This window comes from Eschrichtius robustus, chromosome 4 (assembly GCF_028021215.1).
Source record: "Eschrichtius robustus isolate mEscRob2 chromosome 4, mEscRob2.pri, whole genome shotgun sequence".
Lineage (NCBI taxonomy): Eukaryota > Metazoa > Chordata > Mammalia > Artiodactyla > Eschrichtiidae > Eschrichtius > Eschrichtius robustus.
The window spans coordinates 133459492-133478223 of record NC_090827.1 but is presented as its reverse complement, the minus strand read 5'-3'; the positions used below and the strand labels follow the sequence as shown (position 1 = coordinate 133478223).

At 38.3% G+C, this 18732-nt stretch overlaps 1 protein-coding gene across 1 annotated transcript; it reads left to right on the top strand.

The window, feature by feature from the left end:
- Positions 1–5687: 5687 nt before the first annotated feature.
- IL21 (interleukin 21) lies at positions 5688–12639 on the top strand. Its single transcript, XM_068542336.1, has 5 exons — positions 5688–5855; positions 5964–5999; positions 10436–10591; positions 12452–12529; positions 12616–12639. The coding sequence occupies exons 1-5, from the start codon at positions 5688–5690 to the stop codon at positions 12637–12639; spliced, it is 462 nt and encodes a 153-aa protein (XP_068398437.1).
- Positions 12640–18732: the final 6093 nt, after the last annotated feature.

Genomic DNA, 18732 nt, shown 5'->3' with positions numbered 1-18732 from the left:
CCAGCAGGGTTATAAATAGATAGATCATAATACAGCCATACAATGGAATATCAATCTACCTATTTAAATGAGATAGCCCTGTGTGAGTACTGTATGGACTGCTGTCTCTGACATATTGTTGAGTGAAAAAGGAAAGTTGTAGAATATGTATGGTAAGATTAAATTTTTAAGTAAAAAAGCATATTTTTTCTATGTCTATATCTTTATGTTTCTTTTTCTATACTTCTTTATGTCCATTTATAATTCTACTTCCTTCAATATGTATATATCTATGCCTATGCCTCTCTGTTGTTCTAAGTACATAGGAAAAGAGTCTATAACGATACTTTGTAAACTCTCAAGAGTGCCCCCAGCAAGTGAAAATTAGGGAAGAAAAGAGAGCAATTTAAAATTTTGCTTTTTACTTTACACAATTATATGTTCTTCGAATTCTTTGTTTTATGACACACATGTATTACTTTTGTAAATACAACGATGCAAAGTAGTGATTTTCCAAAAAATGATCCTCATCCCTAGGAACAGAAATAACTGTCCAGAATGAGGGTGGCATTAAACTTGCAGACCCCTCTCTCTGAGATCCTGACGCCGCCCCTTGGAGAACGTGGGGAGGAGGTTCCTATGAACGAGGAACTCAGCAGACAGCTTAGGAAGAGGACACAGCAAAGGCCAATGGTGTACTTCTTTATTTTCATGACCATGTGTTGGGAGTTGCAAGGTCGAGACAGAAGATGTTTATAGCAGCCCCTCACCCTAGGGAAGGAAATAGGTGCAGGCCTTGAGTCCAGTGGAACTTGTCACATCTCGTGCTGTGGGGTCAGGATGGAACTTGGGTGGACAGTTTGGATCTTCTGGTTCTTTTTCTCCATCCTTTATGCCTGATGGTCACGGAATGATGGACATCTGATCTCTAGCCTCACTGATGGGTGTCATAGTTGTCTAGAGACAAGCCACCTGCTTGAATACCTTTGGCATGTCAGAGTGGCACATTATAATAACGTCAATCACTCTAAACACGGAAGACCTCTCTTTGCAGAGTTTGCCAGGCAGGACATCTAATTCTACCCATGAGTGGCCAAAGCAAGTGAAAGCAGAAAGGGGGTATTTGACACCCAGTGGTCACAAGGAAGAGCTGTATAGACAGGGCAGAAGAGTTGGGTGCAAAGAGTAACCAGCACTGTTTTAGACCTGGCACATCTTTCCCCAGGACCTAGCAGCATTCATTTTCAGACTTCAACCCCTCCTTCCCTTTATTCCTCTCACCCTCAGCCTGCTCGCCCTGCTGGAAGCCTTCCTCCTGTGCCGTGGCCTCCTTCCTACACTGACCAGTGGGGTCTATAAGCACAGTCCATTCGAGAAATTCTTGAAATATGTCCACGAATCCCCTCGGGTGGGTGACTAAAGTTTCATGCTTTCATGGTGACGAGCTGGGTTATCTTCGTAGAAAGAAGGCATCTAGCAGAACCCAACACCTCGCTCCAAGGTACCAAGTAAACAGGGAAGCTAAGTAAAAGCAGGGTGCTTACTACACAAGTGTGACTTCGGCCAGACTGCTGTCCCTTCACTTCTCCTGTACAGAAAGTCTGGAGCTGTCACTCCTGTGCACAGTGCTGTGGACGTGCTGAAGGAGCATGGATCGCACTGCCCTTCACAGAAGTCTCTGGAGCCTAGAAAACAAAAATAGCAGCTGCCTGATATTTCCTTTGAGAAGAGGATGAAATTTAAGGTTTTCGTCTCCCCACAAACATAAAATTTTGCAAATAATTTCAGGAGGCTCACGGAGGCCAAGATGAGCTCCCCTGTGCTAATAGGGAGGGGCCAGGGGAGGAGCGGCACCACCGGGGTTTTTAAAATCTGAGCTCAGATAGGCCATGTGTAAAAATAAGAAAGAAAGAGTCTGTTTTTCATTCTTTCTGCCTTCCTCCCTCGTCCCCCTTTTCTCTCCCTTCTTAGGAATAAAGCCTTTATCCTAGTCTTGCTCTTTACCTGGATGTAACTAGATGCTGTTGAGACTTAACTGTGACACTTCCAGACAAAATACAGTCAGTTCCAGTATACTGTGACATACACTTTTCTAAAAATCAACTACACTATATAAAATAGCACAATAACAACCACAGAGCTTATGGGGGAAATGGGATTAGGGGCACAACACTAAAACTTTGTCAGTGACACATTAAAAAGATGACAGGAACCTAACAAAAAAGACAGCAGTCTTACACATGTTAAATGGTTAAGAAACACATACATACTACAATAAATATGGCATTTTACCTAGAAAAAGACCTGAAGTTTGCTCGTGGAGGTTGCAGCTACCAGCTATTGAGAAATGGCAACAGAGGGTTCCCAGGATGGAACGCCAGATGTGAACAGGTGGGGCTCATCACACACGCAGTAAACTGAGGTGGCTGGTGGGTGTCTGAGGTGTGTGTACATTCTGTACATTCCTATATGGCTCGGTTCGGTTGGATGCAGGATTCTGCATTCACCTAGTATTTCTTGCAGACAAAATCACATATAAGAAAACACAAAATTCTTGTTATACTCAAATTGTGCCCTGGTATATTAGTCAGAGTGAAATAAATTCTCATTTTCCTTACAAGTGTTAACAGCAGGACTGACTGAATCTAAATAATAAAAAAGAAGATAATTTAAGGAATAAAAATACATTAACACCTCAATGAAATGATGCTGCAAAGGTAGCAATAAGTTAGTATTTCTAAGCAGAATACATAACTCAAGTAAATCTGAGCCTCTTTACTCCCACCCTAAGTTCCATCTCAACACAGTGATAAATTCAAGTGCAACGCAAATTGGGCTCCATAACTTTGAAACACACTGTCACTCCTGAGCAAGCCTTCTCAGTGCCAGGAAGAAGCTGTTATAACACACCCAGACTTTCAGGAAAGTCCTCATCATACATTCTTCTCCCTAATATCCCATACCCCATGGTAGCTACACTAATCTTACTTCCCTCTCTTCTTCATGATTCCTTGTCCCCTCTACCTGCACCCCCCAAAGTCCAACAAACCAAATTCCAGCCTTTACTAGTTCTCTCCTAATCACCCTTTCCTCTCTTTCCCACCCTTCTTCCAAGAGTAAAAATTCCATACCTAGGTGTGTAACGTTCCTATAGCTATTGTAACAAATTACCACAAAATCAGTGGCTTAAAACAACACAAATTCATTATTATACAGTTCTGGATTTCAGAAGTCCAAAATGAGCTTAATGGGGCTAAAATTGAGGTGTTAGCTGCATTCTTTCTGGAGGCTCTAGGGAAGAACCTGTTCCCCATCTTTCCCAGCTTCTAGAGGCTACCTATATTCTTTGGCTTCTAGCCCCATATCACTCAGACCTCGGCTTCTGGCATCACATCTTCTTTGACTCTGACACTCCTGCCTTCCTCTTATAAGGACACTTGTGATTATATTGGGCCACACGGATAATACAGGAGAATCTGGATTATCTCAGGATCCTTAATTTAATCACATCTGTAAAGTCCCTTTTGTTACCTGTGATGGTAACATAGTCACAGGTTCCAGGGATGAGGGTGTGTACATCTTTGGGGTGCCATTATTCAGCCTACTATACCAGCAGTGATATTCAAAATGCTTAACAACTGAAATGCCACTTAAAGCAGGGGATCTGACTCAGAAAGTTCTTGGGTCCTAAGGCTAGAGTGGGACCTTGGAGATCCTGGTGTGCTGGTTGATGGATTGCAGAGGGCTGGGAGGTCTCAGGGAGCAACTGGGGTGTCTAGGGTGGTGGTGAGGCACTCCAGAGTCAGGATGAGTGATTCTCTCTAAGGAGCACCAAAGACTTTTGACCTTTTTATGACCAGTACAGGAACACCCTTGTGTTTTGGCTGACCTGCCCATGTTCTTCCTTCCATGGATCAGTTAGAGTATCAGGCTTCTATAAATTCTCCTCTCTACGCTCATCCACGGTCAGCACACAAATCTTCTGGGATTTTATTGTGTGCTGTACTTGGCCCTTTTACTTGGAATGTCTATTTAAGCCTCATCACACCTTATGATTAGATTCTATACTTACCTTCTTTTTGCAATAACATATCCAGGGTCATATGTACAATTAATTGTTATGGCCTGGATTTGAATTCAAGCACTTTGCTTTAGAAATTGAGCTCTTAAACACTGTGGTTGGTGTCTTCAAGGAGACTCACATCTCTCTAGCAGATAAAGAAAGCATGCACAAAGGTAATGCAGGCAATGTTGAGGTGCCAAGTGGCAACCCCAAGTCCATATGTATTTCCTGGGTTTACACATGAACCCTCCCCTATGGAATTTAATGATTATAGGGAGGACTTCTTGATCTTTGGTAGGAATTTTTATCTACTCTTTAAGACCAAACCTGGATACTCTTGATACCTTTATTTTATGGTAAAAAGATTACAAACAACCTTCAAAGCAAATCAAGTCCAAAGTCCAATTTATCTTAGCCACATAACATTTTAGAAAAAAGTATGGCTGTAAGCTTGTGATGAAACAGATGAAGAAATAAATGGATAAATAAAATCTATAGTCAAGAGTTTTATTTGTAAGACCTAGTTGACTATGCTACAATACTACTTCTATGTTTCTGGAATATCGTATTCAGCTTTCTCAAATGAGTGAAGAGTAGCAGGGAGAGGAGAAGCAGCAGAGAGGAGGATGATAAAACCACTTCTGGACTTTGAGTTTTTTATTAACCTCTATCTGTCATAGTTAGAAATGTGCCGTCCATACCCAGAGAAAATAATAAGTAACACTACCCGAAGAGAAAAAGAGTCACTTATGGGTATTTCTGGATTTTGCTGTTTGAAATAAAATTTTGGTTTAGAGAGGAATGAGTATTAGCACTTTTCATTCATTTAATTGATGCATTATATAGAAGAGATAGACATTACAGAGTTTCTTTTTTTTTCTTTCTTTTGAATGAAAGTAGAGTGAGATCTTGATTGGAGGATAAGATAATATGTATAAATCAGATTGTTAAGTAAAATGTTAGACGCTGAGATTAATGTTACTTAAAGATGCTTTGGAGAAGAGTTGGAGCACATTCTACTTTAAACCATTTAACCTGATTAAGAACCTAAAATATTCTTGCTAATTTGGAAAATACCCCTGATATTTAAAATTTCCTAAAAGGTAGCTCTCCTCCTACCTTTATGATGGAATACTGGACGATTTCAGTCAAAAAGCCTAGTTACTACCATAAGAAAAAGTCCTGCAAGAAAGCACATGTTGCCACTTTACTCATTATTGAAGTGCCTTTATGACTGTCAGGGAGAACAGGTAAGATGCCAGGGAGGCGCAGAAGGAGACATCAAAGTGTTTTGTTTACTTCTTTGAAGTCTTGTAGTACCTATTATTTACTGTGCACATTTCTTGATTCATGCTGAAAATTGGAATTCACCCATTTCTCTCTTTTTCCTGTCTAAGATGCAGATGGGGCACATTTCGTTGACTCCATCAATCCCTGCCCCCGCGCATTAGCACATGCACACGTATACCTAGCCAGTGGAAAAGAAAAAAGAGTTACTCACATTCATCCATTTTACAAAGATTTCCAGGCTGCAATGGGAGGGCTTTATCTCTCCCTGAAGGATGAATAAATAGATAGCTTTACTGACAGCCTGTTCACAAACTGAAGTGAAAACTGAGACCAAGGTCTTGCTCTACTAGCACTTATGAGATCCAGACCTGGCAACATGGAGAGAATAGTCATCTGCCTGATGGTCCTCTTCTCAGGGACAGTGGCCCATAAATCAAGCTTCCAAGGGCAAGATCGCCTCTTGATTAGACTGCGCCAACTTATAGATATTGTTGATCAGCTGAAAAACTATGTGAATGACTTGGTAAGGCCATATTTGTCACAACAAAATTTAAATAATATTCTTCAATTACTATAAAAGGAGCTTTTTGACTTATATAAATAACTCAGAACTAATTTTCTTTTGCTCTAGGACCCTGAATTTCTGACAGCTCCAGAAGATGTAAAGGTAAGACCAGTTGAATTTATTTGTGAAAATAAATTTGATATGTTTTTAAATCCAATTAAGAGAGGCATTAACATGATTATTTAGAAATATACTTAATTTCAATGAATTTCGGGGTTTAATAATTGGTAAAATAGTTATTTCTATTTTGCTCAAATATTCATTGGTTCACCAACAAGCCAACCAATAAAATACTACATACCTTATAAGATGTATTTTTATCTCCAAATATCTCTAAGAGTGTTCTCAAGTAGTATTGTTGAGATAGAATAACAAAACTAGAAAATAAATCCATACTATGATCATTTTCTGAACAATGTCCAACTAATTACATTTTAAGAATCCTTGTGCATGAAAGTTCTTGAGCCCTCTTTGTAAACCTATGTACGAAATATAGACACATACCACAGAGGCAGAATTCAACTTTTAGTAACTAGAAAGGAAGAAAGAAAGAGAAAAAAAGAAAGAAAGGGAGGAAGGAAGAAAGGGAGACAAAGAGAGAAAGGAAGGAATAAAAAAAGAAGGAAAGAAAGAAAGAAAGAATACATTATAGCACAGCATGGAAGAATGGTAGTGTGGAAATCAAGGCCACCCTTTAGAATATAAGTCCCATGTACCTTGGCCTCCGTGAGTCTTGTCTTTGGCCTTCGGTGAGGTTTTTTGAAAGGACACTTTTCAACAACTCATCCCGTTCTCTTAAGCCATTTAAATCCATTAGGTCCCAGGAAGAAGAGGCCTAGCATACAGTTCAAGTGTGCTATGTGCTGATCTTTTCCTTGGTAACTTCGATCTAGTCTTCAGGTTTGGTACCCTGAGGATATAAACACAATTGGGGGAAATGTTTTCATTGTCACAGACCTTTAACTGCATAAATTAGAATAACTATAAAAGTGTTACCAGTAATTAGGACACTACAAAGGGGAGATTTATGAAGATACATTGCAAAGAAAACAATTATCGTAAATGACTATGTGTAGAAGTTTAGAAAGTGAATGAGTCACAACTACTGCTTTTCTCTAAAATTCACTCTCTAGCTCTGAACCTAACCACTCTCATTTACTAGGTCCTTTTCTAATAAGCAATACCTAAAATGAAAGTAGCACATTCAGCTCATTGGAAAGACTTTTCCAACAAGTAAGACTATTTCTTAATGCCCTAATTATCAAAACATATCTTTGTTAGCATCTCATGCCCTTTGTCTAACTGCTGTGGTCAGAGTCCTTTGGGGAGATTCTTAGCTACAGTCTCTAACTTGCAAAATAAGATATCCTGCTTTCTAACTTGAGTTGGTCCAGTGGGTACTTCCTTTATATCCTTTGTTAAAGAGAGATCTTTTTTAGCGTATAATGACAGGATTTTGTCTCAGTGACACTGCATCTATCTGATAATCTGATCAAGCAATGCTGGCCATGATACAAGTGAATAATGGTATTACTAAGATCTTTAAGCTATGCTGTCAGGCAAACCCAGGAGGGAAGAAAATAGTTCAAGGCCACAGTAGCATTGTATCAAGTTTTTCAGGGCTAGCATCAAAGCAGAGTCTATAAAGAGTTAAAAAGATTAACAAGTTTAATGAAAATAAATTCATTTAAATGTTGCATATAAATGTTGATATATAGTGATCATCTAAGGTTGCTAATTGGCCTCACCAGGCATCTTTCTTTCTCTTTCTAATCATATAATCAGCGGTCCTCATCTGGTGGTGTTTTTGCCCTCTGAGAACATTTGGCATTGTCTGGAGAAATTTCTGGTTGGCACAATTGTGTGTGTGGGGTTTCTATTGGCATCTAGTAGGTAGAGGCCAGGGATGCTACTAAACATTCTAGAATGCACAGGACAGTCCTGACAACCAAGAATTATCCATCCCAAAATGTCAACAGTGCCACTGTTGAGGAACCCTGATATAAACCTAGTTTGTATGCAGGACAAAGGTAATTTTACCCAGTTAGCAAGACTTCCTAGTGTGAATGGCCAGGGCTTTCTTTGCAAAAAAAAAAAAAAAAAAAAGAAAGAAAGAAAAGTAAGTAGGTCAAAAATAAATTGTAAGGAAGCAAATATTTTCAAATACTCAATTGCAAATCAACAAAGCCAAGTGCACCTCCTTGCAAAACCAGCACTTGACTAGCTAAAAAGAAGAGTGGTTTGTTACTCTTGCTTTTGATTTCCTTACTGCTGCCTCGATTCTGCAAAACTAATGTAGGACAGATAACTCCTCATGTTTCCAGGTGTTAAAGGATAAGGGAAACAAAGCCTTGCCCTCTGAGTCTGCAAGGCACAGCAAAGGAAAACAGTGGTTCTGCTCCCAGATGGTAGTGCTGCACATGAACTCGGCGTCACCCCGAGTGACAGGGCACCTGAAGCTGCCTGAATCGAAGTTAATCTCTCTACTCCTCTTCTCAACACATCCTTAAGGCAGTTTAGCAGAACAGCTCCTTTGCTTCTTTTCCTTATTGAGGCTGCCTTTACTGTGCATCTGAAGCCAAATCCAGCAGTTATTTGTCCTGGACCACAGATTGCCAGGGATAGCTCTGCTGCTTGCAGAAAGCACAAAGCAAAATTCCAATGTCTATTGACACAGGTGAACAAGGAAGGGCAGGAGAGAAAGCACAGCCCCATCAATACAGGCACTGGTGTCCAGATGCCATTCAGAGGTTTTCAGAAAGGCTTTCTGAGGTGCAAAATCTTTGCTTGCTTGTCTTGACCACTCTTGGTGATACCTGTCTCAAGGGGGTTCATTTGGTAGGCCCCTATACTTCTTTGGAACCTAATTCTCTTTCAACATCCACATGTAAATGTTAACTCAGCAAAATGGGTCTCTGTGAGAAATGCTGGTTTCTCAGATCATCACGGATGAAACAGTTAGTGTTTTCAGTTTCAGCTGGAAAATTTACCTCTTTAAATATGAATATTATTTTTTTCCAGTAAGTTAAGCCGGTTGTGGTCAAAAAGAAGAGAAAAGAAAAAACTTCAACAAACATGAACATGTGGTTTTCAAGGAAAAAAAAGTGCTATAATTAACATTTATATATAGTTTCTATTAAATAAGCATTTTGGCAAACATATGTAAAGGACACTATCTTGCCCTTATGAGAGGCAAGCTGCTCTGATATAAGGAAACCAGATAAGCTGGTTCTCAGCTTGTGGCCATGTATGCAAAGCAAATCTGATGGGGTTGTGTCTTAAAGATGCATGTTATTAATCAACATTCATAATGGGTAAGCATATAGGTTGGAAAATGCAAAGCAGGTCAGATGCTATTTTCAGCTGATTGTCCATGGGAAGACTCAGGTAATATTGCTGTAGGAACTGAGAAAAATTGAGGCTTCTGTAACTTCCATATACACCGGTGAAATGAAGATATAGCAACTTTAGGGCGGTGGATAGCATCATATGCAGACATTTGCTGAAAGAAAAAAGTAACCTGGATACAAGTTCTTAGATCAGCATTAAAATGTTTTCAGCAAGTCAGTATAAATTTTGTTCTTCCAATAAATTCCATTTCATTTTCAGTTCAACTTCTAACATTTTGACTTATTCGCTAGTCACTGGTTATTTGATTAAAGCAAGAGTCAAGTTTTTGATCCTTGATCTGCCCACTTCACCATGCTCTGAGACATTACTCTTATTTTCTAAGGGACAGTATTCCTGCCCATTGCGGGAGAAGCATGTCTCAAATTCTGTTCCTTGACTGCTTGATTCAGGCAGATCCCACCCTAATGGACTCGAGAGTGTGAATAGGATTTTAGAAAAGTCACACATGGTCTACAGCAGGTGTACTGAATCTTAGGTGTGGAATGTGCCATCAGAGGTAGGCACCCACTTCCTTTCCCCAAAGGAGGGGCTTTAACTCACTTACTTCATTTGTCCACTCCACAAATATTTGTTGAGCACTCACTAGCAACAAGACACTAAGCCAGGCATTGTACAGGATAAGGTGCTGCTCAAGACATGTATGTCATTGTTAGATACTCCTATGTACGTTGCAGAGAGAAACAAAAGACAAATGAAAGGATTCTTAATCCGACTACAGCATAACTCACCCAAAGCTGCCACCAGTCACAATGTCTCTTAGAGCCTCATAATTCATGAAGTGTGTTCTAAAACCAAACTAACTCTCCCTTATGAAATACCAAGTCCTGCCCAACACCCAGACCTCAAAATGACATTAGGAATAAAGAACTGTGGCAAAGCAAAGCTCCCTCTTCTTGTCTGTGAGACAGGGAAATGTCCTCTCTCCCCTAACATGGGGAAATTTTATATCACAAGAGTCTGCTCTTTAGCCCAAAGATTACGTAGGACATGAAATCATTCCTCATTTGTCTGCTAAAATGAATGTGACCCAAGACACTGCAGTAGAAGTAGGAAAAGAGGATTGGGAAGGTTATTTTTACTTTCTGAATAACTTTCATTAACATCTATACAAATTATTTCTCTTTCAGAGACACTGTGAGCGGTCGGCTTTTTCATGTTTTCAGAAGGTCCAACTAAAGTCAGCAAATACCGGAGACAATGAAAAGATAATCAATGTATTAACTAAACAGCTGAAGAGGAAACTACCCCCTACAAATTCAGGGAAAAGACAGAAACATGAACTGGTAAGACTGTCATTTGTCATCTATCTTATTTGTACTTATTAACTATATCTATTACATCACACACACACACACACACGCACACACAAACACACGCAGCCAGAGCCTCCAGTGCCTTCCTTCCAGTTACATGTTATACCTTATCATATAGAGTGTGTTTTGAGAAGCAAAGTCACCTCTTCTTAGTCCATAGACTTGAAAGTGCCCAGAAACCCAATTAGAATTTGCTAACAGCCCCTGGTAGCTGGAATAATTAATATAGCTTTCAAAGGTGAGGAAGTCATTAGGCAGAGAATCCAATTGTGACTTAAGAGTTAAAAAATATTCTGCTCTCATTATATGATCACATATAACTTGTATCCTTATTAACAAGAGCTAGATCCTAGTTTTCCTGAAAGAAAAGAGGTAGCCTACAAGACACCAGGATAAATCTCAAACTTTGCCTTCCTCTTTTAAAGAATATTATTACTGTCCTGTACAATTGCAGAGTCAGTACTACATTTAAATGGGTAGACCCCACTATTTGGCTGGGGAATTTCAATAATCCCTAGTCTTGTGGACCCTGAGACCCTCTTGTATATTTCCTCTTACGCCAACTCATGAGCAATGCAGATAATCCCATGAGTAATTCAGGCATTAATCAAAACCAGTGGATAAACACATAAGATAAATTACTAGAAATTTTTCTATCAGTTCTCTCTACTCTAAGGAATTTCACGTGTGATTCAAATGAAATCTTAATTACAATATCAAAATGATTTTTATTTCCTTTGATTGCTTGACCAGGTTGCAATGTGAAAAGTATCCCTCTAAAACTTTCCTCAAAGAAGAAAAGAGTTGAGCATGTCTTTGAAACCCAATATCAAAGACCATAAAATGGTAATATTGGCACTGAACATAGAATTATCCAGTTAAGCACCTTCATTTGATAGATGGGAAAGTGAGACCAAGGATATTAAGTGACTTGTCCCAAGCTCCACAAATATTAAGTGCCAGAATGAGAATTAGAACTTATATCTCTTATCTTTCAGTCAAATGTCTCTCACCACAACATCAAACCGGCATTAGAGATGCTAAACAGCAAGCAATGGCCTGGTGTTTGGTATCTCAACAGGAATAAGGGTAAAGAACATATACCAAGGATTTTTTTAAAAAAGAAATATAAGTGGGTAATACACATGTGAAGAATTGTTTAATCTCTTCATAATCAAATAAATGCAAGTTAAGATAGGAAATCCTATTTTTTTCAATTAAAATTTTTAACAATGCACAATAATGGTAAGAATGTTCTGTGCGAATAGCGGTAAAACAGTTTTATAACGTATATCAAAAGCCTTAAATTTTTTTATCCCTTTAATTTAGTAATTCTACTTTTAGTAATTTATCAAATAAAATAAAGATGTACATGAAAAATTACTCAGAGATGTCCATTGCAGTACTGTATAAAATAGCGAAAAGTCAGAAGCAATCTACATGTCCAAAAATAGTAATACTTCAGTCCTATGTAGGAATACAAAGCAAACATTATGGGATATATTTTTGAAGAATATTTAATATGTAGGAGATGCTTGTGTTATGTTGTGTTAAAACAAAGGCAAATTAATAGCCACTGTAAATAACACAAATGCAAACAAAAAAATTACTGGGAGGATACATATCAAAACACTGCAGTGGTTATATCTAATGATGGGATTACAAGTGATTTTTCTCATTGTTATTTTCTGAACAATTTTATGTGCTTCTCAAATTTTTTCAGTGACCATGATTTATGTCTCTAATTGGAAAACATAAAATTTGAATGAACATTTTATTAAATAGGAAAAAAGTTTTAAAGAAGATTATTACTCTTTCATTGATTTCTAGACATGTCCTTCATGTGATTCTTATGAGAAAAAACAACCCAAAGAATTCCTAGAAAGACTAAAATCACTCATCCAAAAGGTATATAACTTAAATTATATTTGACTTTCATCTTTACCCAGATTGCTTCTTATGTTGAGGTTGCTCATGGTATTCTATCTCCACAGATGATTCATCAGCATCTCTCCTAGAACACACGGAATATGAAGGTTCCTAAAGATCTCACTTGAAGCTGGACACTATATTTCATACTCTAACACAGTAGTGAAACTCAGTTCTTGGTATTCCAAATGGAGGAGTACAATATATTAGTGATGGGGGAAAAAACTCAGATAAGTGTTCAAGGTCAGGATTATTCCTCCAAAATCACTATGCAATACTTCAGTTTGATCCACAGGCTCTGTGTTTGGTCAGCTCGAAAAAACTTTCTACTCAATTCGAGTCTGATTTCCTGTGTTATAGATTTCTATGATCTCTAAAGTTTTTACTTTATCTTACTGCCAACTATGCCATTTCTTGGAGAAGCTTAAAAATTTTAACCAAAAATACAGTTTGGGAATTTATTGATCTTATATTAACCTTGATCTTGATTATGACAAGAATGAGGTTTCTGATGATCATAACTTAAAAGGTTATATACCTTCACTCAATCTGAAGAATATAGAAGCATAGGGTGAAAATCAAAGTTGAAGTGTTTATTCTTTTAAGGAAATGAAAACTGTTTAAAATCTATATCTGAAGAGGTTTTATTTTATCTCTTATAAATACGTGATTTATTTATGTACCAGGGGGATAGCTTTACCAGATGGCTCCCAAAAGTCTGACTTCCTTATTAGAATCTGTCAAAAATATTTAAATACTATACATATGAATGTATTTATGGAACAGACTCTTTTGGTCTTTTTTTTTTTTTCTCTAAGTGGGTATACTAGTACCTTCCCCAACTCAAGTCCCTTTATAAGCTAACATTCTAAGCTTGTGGAAGTGGCAATTAAAATCTATAGAGGGACATGCATTAGACGATCTTCTGGAACCAAACAGACTTTTAAAAAGTCTTGTAGCTCTCTTCTCAAATTGTTATAATGATTGTATGGGAGCGAGTTATTAATGCCAAATGTCTGTTTCCTTCTTTCTTTCTTCCTTTCTTTCTACTTTTAAAATTGACAGACACTTTGCGCTTGTATGCTTTGCATAAGGCAAATTCAATCATCTATATAAAGTCAAAATCAGGAGACAAATCAGGAGTTCAGGACTCCTAGTAGAAAACAGATTTTTGCGTAAGCATCCCAATCTTTCAACCATGGGTAGCAAAAACAAGCAACCTGATCTAACTGCCATTTCATATCAACTCCAGCAGTTTATTTAAATATAAAGTTAAAAACGCTAGAAAAACAAAATTTTCACTAGAATGTTATAAGCTATTTGAGAATCTCTTATTGTTAAAGTGGCTGTGAGTGTGCAAGAGGATGTTGTATGGGGAACGCTTTATGCTCTAAGAACAAAGATGATCTACTTAAAAATATTTTTTAAACAAGTACAGATAATTTATGGTTCTAAAACGTATATTAGGAATCAATTATTTCAACTCACAATGAAATGTTTTATCATCAGAAACAAGGTATTCTGTTTTAAAAATTTTAAATGTTATTACAAAGGAATCGTGTAAATATGTGCATCATGATGATAATATGCATCTAAAGCCTGCCTCAGCATCAGGCCAGGTTGTTGGGATAAAAGTGGAAAGCAGGCACGGGATTGACTTGGGAAAGATGGAGTCCTTATTTCTTGTTTCTGGCTTTATAGTTGTTGACTTCTTTGACACTGTGATTTTATATTTAAAATAATGTATTTATTTTGGTGTGTCTACTGTTAAAAATCTCTGTTCTAATCCTTTTGACCAGAGATTCTACCTTAAAAGTAAAATTAACTTAATGGGGTGTTGGCTAAGAGCCTTCACTAAACTGAGTTTAAAGACTCAGGTAATGATCCTGGCAATATCCCAAGGAAAGCAATGCATCAGAATAAACAAGATGAAGAAGTGAGACTCGAACTGCTCCATCTTCACTGCTCTGTGTTCAAGACTTAGCCAGCCCTCCGGAAGATCTGAGGCTGACCCATAAACACTGCTGTTCACCTATGGATGGTGATACAGGAGACCTGAAATCTCACTGGATGTGAAGTCGTGGTCACTTGCTTAAATTTTTTGGATTTCCATTTCTTTATCTGTAGGATGAGGGTGTTGGACTTAATCTCTATGGAATATTCAGCCTTTTTTTGAGCTTTATGTGTCTATGAGTCTCTAAAGTTTTAGATACTCTTACAGGAACATCTGACCATACTTCTGAGTAAAACTTTCTACTGAATCGGATCATTTACTCAACATTATTTCAACAGCATTTGTAGCAACACTTGCTGCAGAAACAAGGGAAATGTTCCAAAAAAAAAAAAAAAGGAAGGAAGGAAAGAAAGAAAGAAACAAAGAGAGAGAGAGAAAGAGAGAAAGAAAGAGAGAGAAAGAGAAAGAAAGAAAGAAAAAGAAAGAAAGAAAGAAAGAAAGAAAGAAAGAAAGAAAGAAAGAAAGGAAGGAAGGAAGGAAGGAAGGAAGAAAGGGAAAGAAAGAAAGAGGGAAAAGAAAAGAAAGCAAGGAAGGAAGGAAGAGAGAAAGAAAGAAAGGTTTCTGTAGGTCATGGTAGTTCAGGGAAAATTAATCATTATTTTTAGCATTTTAGCTGAAAGTGTCTTCTTTGGACACAAAATTGTAGCATTATTATTCTATATTATTGCTCTGTTATATTTACATTTGCATCTGAGAATTTAGTTTTCATATGAACTATGTACTTTATAACTTAATGATTATTTATTATATATTTGGTTTTAAATGTTTATGTTCATGGCTTCTTATTTAAGACCTGGTCATATTAAATACTACCCAGTCAGTACAACTGTCTTTCGTGATTCCCTGGAAACCTATAATTCAACAGTCTTCGTAGAAAATAAAAGATGATCCTTCGTTTCTGAGAGCATAAAGTTTTTACATGTATATGATAAAGACAATCTTTTCTCCTTACATACTTTCCCTGAAATGGAACTTTCCACTTCCTGTCCCTACCTCAAGGACACCACTTCCTTTGCAGCCCTCCCAAATGTATGGCAGGTCCAAGAGCAGTTGAAGATATTCTTCCCAATGTCTATTACATGCACACTCTTGCACAAAACTCATTCCTGCTTTGAAGTTTATCCCATCTAGCTTTGCTGTCCCCTTTTTTTTTTTTTTGATGATTGTCATCTCCTGAACACTCCTCTATGTTCATTGAGGACTTAGGCATGTTCTTTTCCATGAATCCAATTTCTGCCATCATCCTGGGTGAATTCAGTGACCTTGAGGAGGATTCCACCAACACTGTAGCTTCCCAGAACCTTGAGTACCTCAGTTTCAAACGCCTGCATCTTTCACCCCATCATCTGACCACTCCCATGGCCATGCACCAGACTATGGCACCTGGAACCATTCTCTGTCACCAGACTATGGCACCTGGAACCATTCTCTGTCACCAGACTATGGCACCTGGAACCATTCTCTGTCTGAAATCTTCATATATAAGAAACCATCACCTATTAGTCTCTTTGCTCTCAAACTGCCCTCCTTCTACTACATCTGCCCTGAGACCCTGCCATGACAACTAGGCCTTCACCCTTCCCATTCTCTCAGTTTATTAGTTTCCCTCCTTCCCCACTGAGCCTGGAGCCCTGATCAATCCCTTGAACTGCAGACCCAGTGGCACACACAGTCTCATTCTTCTCGAGGACCTGCCTACAAACTCCCTACCTAGATGTCTGTCTTGCTCCCCTAATCCAGCTTTAGACACTGGCCCTGGCCCCTTACCTTTTGGGGACCCTTTCAAACTCCCCTATCTGGCTTACTGGAGTCACTTCCCCACTTCACTCTCAGCTCTAAACACTCACCTGTTTTCAACATCTACCCCCATCTACTCTAGTCCACAGGTTAGCGTGGGCATGGCCTCACCTCATGTGGAAGAGGGAGGTTTGGGTATTCAGGCTAAGTCAAGCTCATTGAAAGAGTAGTCTATACACGCGTCTGTACTCCCTCACCTCCTAGCCACTTCAAACCACTACAATCTGATTTCTACCCATCCCACACCCTATCACTGTATCATTAAAATTGTCCTTTCTCTGATCAACAGTGACCTCCAACTCACACAACTCACAAATGTGTCTAAATCCTTATCTTACTTGATCTTATTATGACCTTTGTTACTTTTGATTACACCATCTCTTTTCCCTCTTTGACTTTGGAGGCTACTCTTTATCCTGCTACTTGTCTTACATCTCTGACCATAGATTCTCAGTGTCAGTTGTCGGTTTGCTTTCCTGTGTCTCCCCTTAGACGCTGATGCGCTTGAAGATTCTATCCTTGGCCACCTTTTTACTTTAAACCTTTTCCCTCAACAGTCAAAAAAGTTCCTGTTGTTTTAAATATCCCTGTACATGTCATTGACCCCTAAATCTACAGATAAAGGCTATTCCCCTCTGCTAATTCCCAGGCCCAAATGGGAGATTTCCATCTTTATCCTCCAGGTGCTTCACCTTTATCTCACATGCCAAAATTGATCACATCATTTTCCCCAACTTCCACGACCTTCTTTGTTTTAAAGCTTTCCCTGATCTTTGTTTATCATTTCTATTTTTAAAAATTTTCTTTTTTTGATTTATTTTTATTGAGGTAACATTGGTTTATAACATTATATAAGGTTCATGTGTACAATAATATATCTCTACTTCTGTATACCCTGCAGTATGCTCACCACCAAAATTTAGTTTCTATCTGTCACCATACAGTTGATCCGCTTTATCCATTTCACCCTCACCCTACTGCCCTTTCCCCTCTAGTAACCACTACTCTTGTCTCTGTATCTACGTGTTTGTTTGTGTTTGGTTTGATTTGCTCATTTATTTTGGCTTTGGTTTGCTTGTTTGTCTGTTTTTTATATTCCACATCTGAATGAAATCATACGGTATTTGTCTTTCTCTGTCTGACTTATTTCACTTAGCATAATACCCTCAAGGTCCACCCAGACTGTTGCAAAAAAAGATTCCATCGTTTTTATGGCTGAGTAGTGTTTCATTGTATATATGTACCATATCTTCTTCATTCATCTGTTGATAGGCACTTAGGTTGCTTCCATATCTTGGCTATTACAAATAATGCTACAATAGCAGTGTCCTCTAATCTTAATTGATGGGAACACATCTGCCAGCCTCCAAGACTCTGCTTTCTCTCTCATATACTATAACCAATTTGCCACTGGGCTTTGCTATTTCTAATTCTTAAGTCCAACCTTTCTTTTCTATTCCCTCTGCCATTGCCTTAATTCAGGTTCTCAGCAACGGTTGCAATAACTTTTGTTGGGTTTCTAGCCTCTTGCCTTCTCCTCTTTCCAATCATCTCTGCACGGACACCAGAGTGATATTTTACAAAACTTAAGTCTGATCACAACCCTCTCTTATTTAAAACTTTTCACTGGCTCTCCTTTGGATAGCCCAGGCATGAAGCAGGGTATATAAAATCCTTTATCATCTGCTTTCCTCAGTTCCCAGCCTCTCTTCACCTTGAACTTCACATTCCAGCCAATCCAATTTATTTCTATTTCCCTAGGCACACCACATTTGTTTTATTCCTCTGTGTCTTTGTACTTGCAGTGACCTCTCCCTGGAGTATTACTTCTCCACCCCCTCTTTAGCACCCAGAAAACCCCTCATGTGTCCATCAATATTCAACATAGGCATCACTTCCTCTAGAAGGACTTCCATCATTGTCTTACTCTATCTCTGTGACAGTGTTAATCTCTCCCCACTTTCAGAAGTTGAGCATACTTTATTAGACTTAGTGTGGTGTACACAAATTTATTGATTTATATGTCTGTTTCCCTTTCCAGAATATAAGCCCTTTGGCAGAAGGAACTGCATTTCACTAGCACAGTGCCTCGTATTGTGCTAGATAACCTACAGTAGAAAACAAATGTTTATGTAATTGAATTGAACTAAACACAAATACACGATTATGCATTGAAATTTCCTTGACATTTCTCTTTCTCTTTCACGTTGAATTTAATTATCACCAAAGTCAGCGATGATGGACAACTGTTTTCAAAATACCTCTATAATCCAACTACTTGTCACCATCTCCAGCTCCCACTTTATCGAGGTCAGTGCAATCTCTCACCCAGACATGGTAATACCTTCTTAAATAGTTTTCCTGCTTTGGT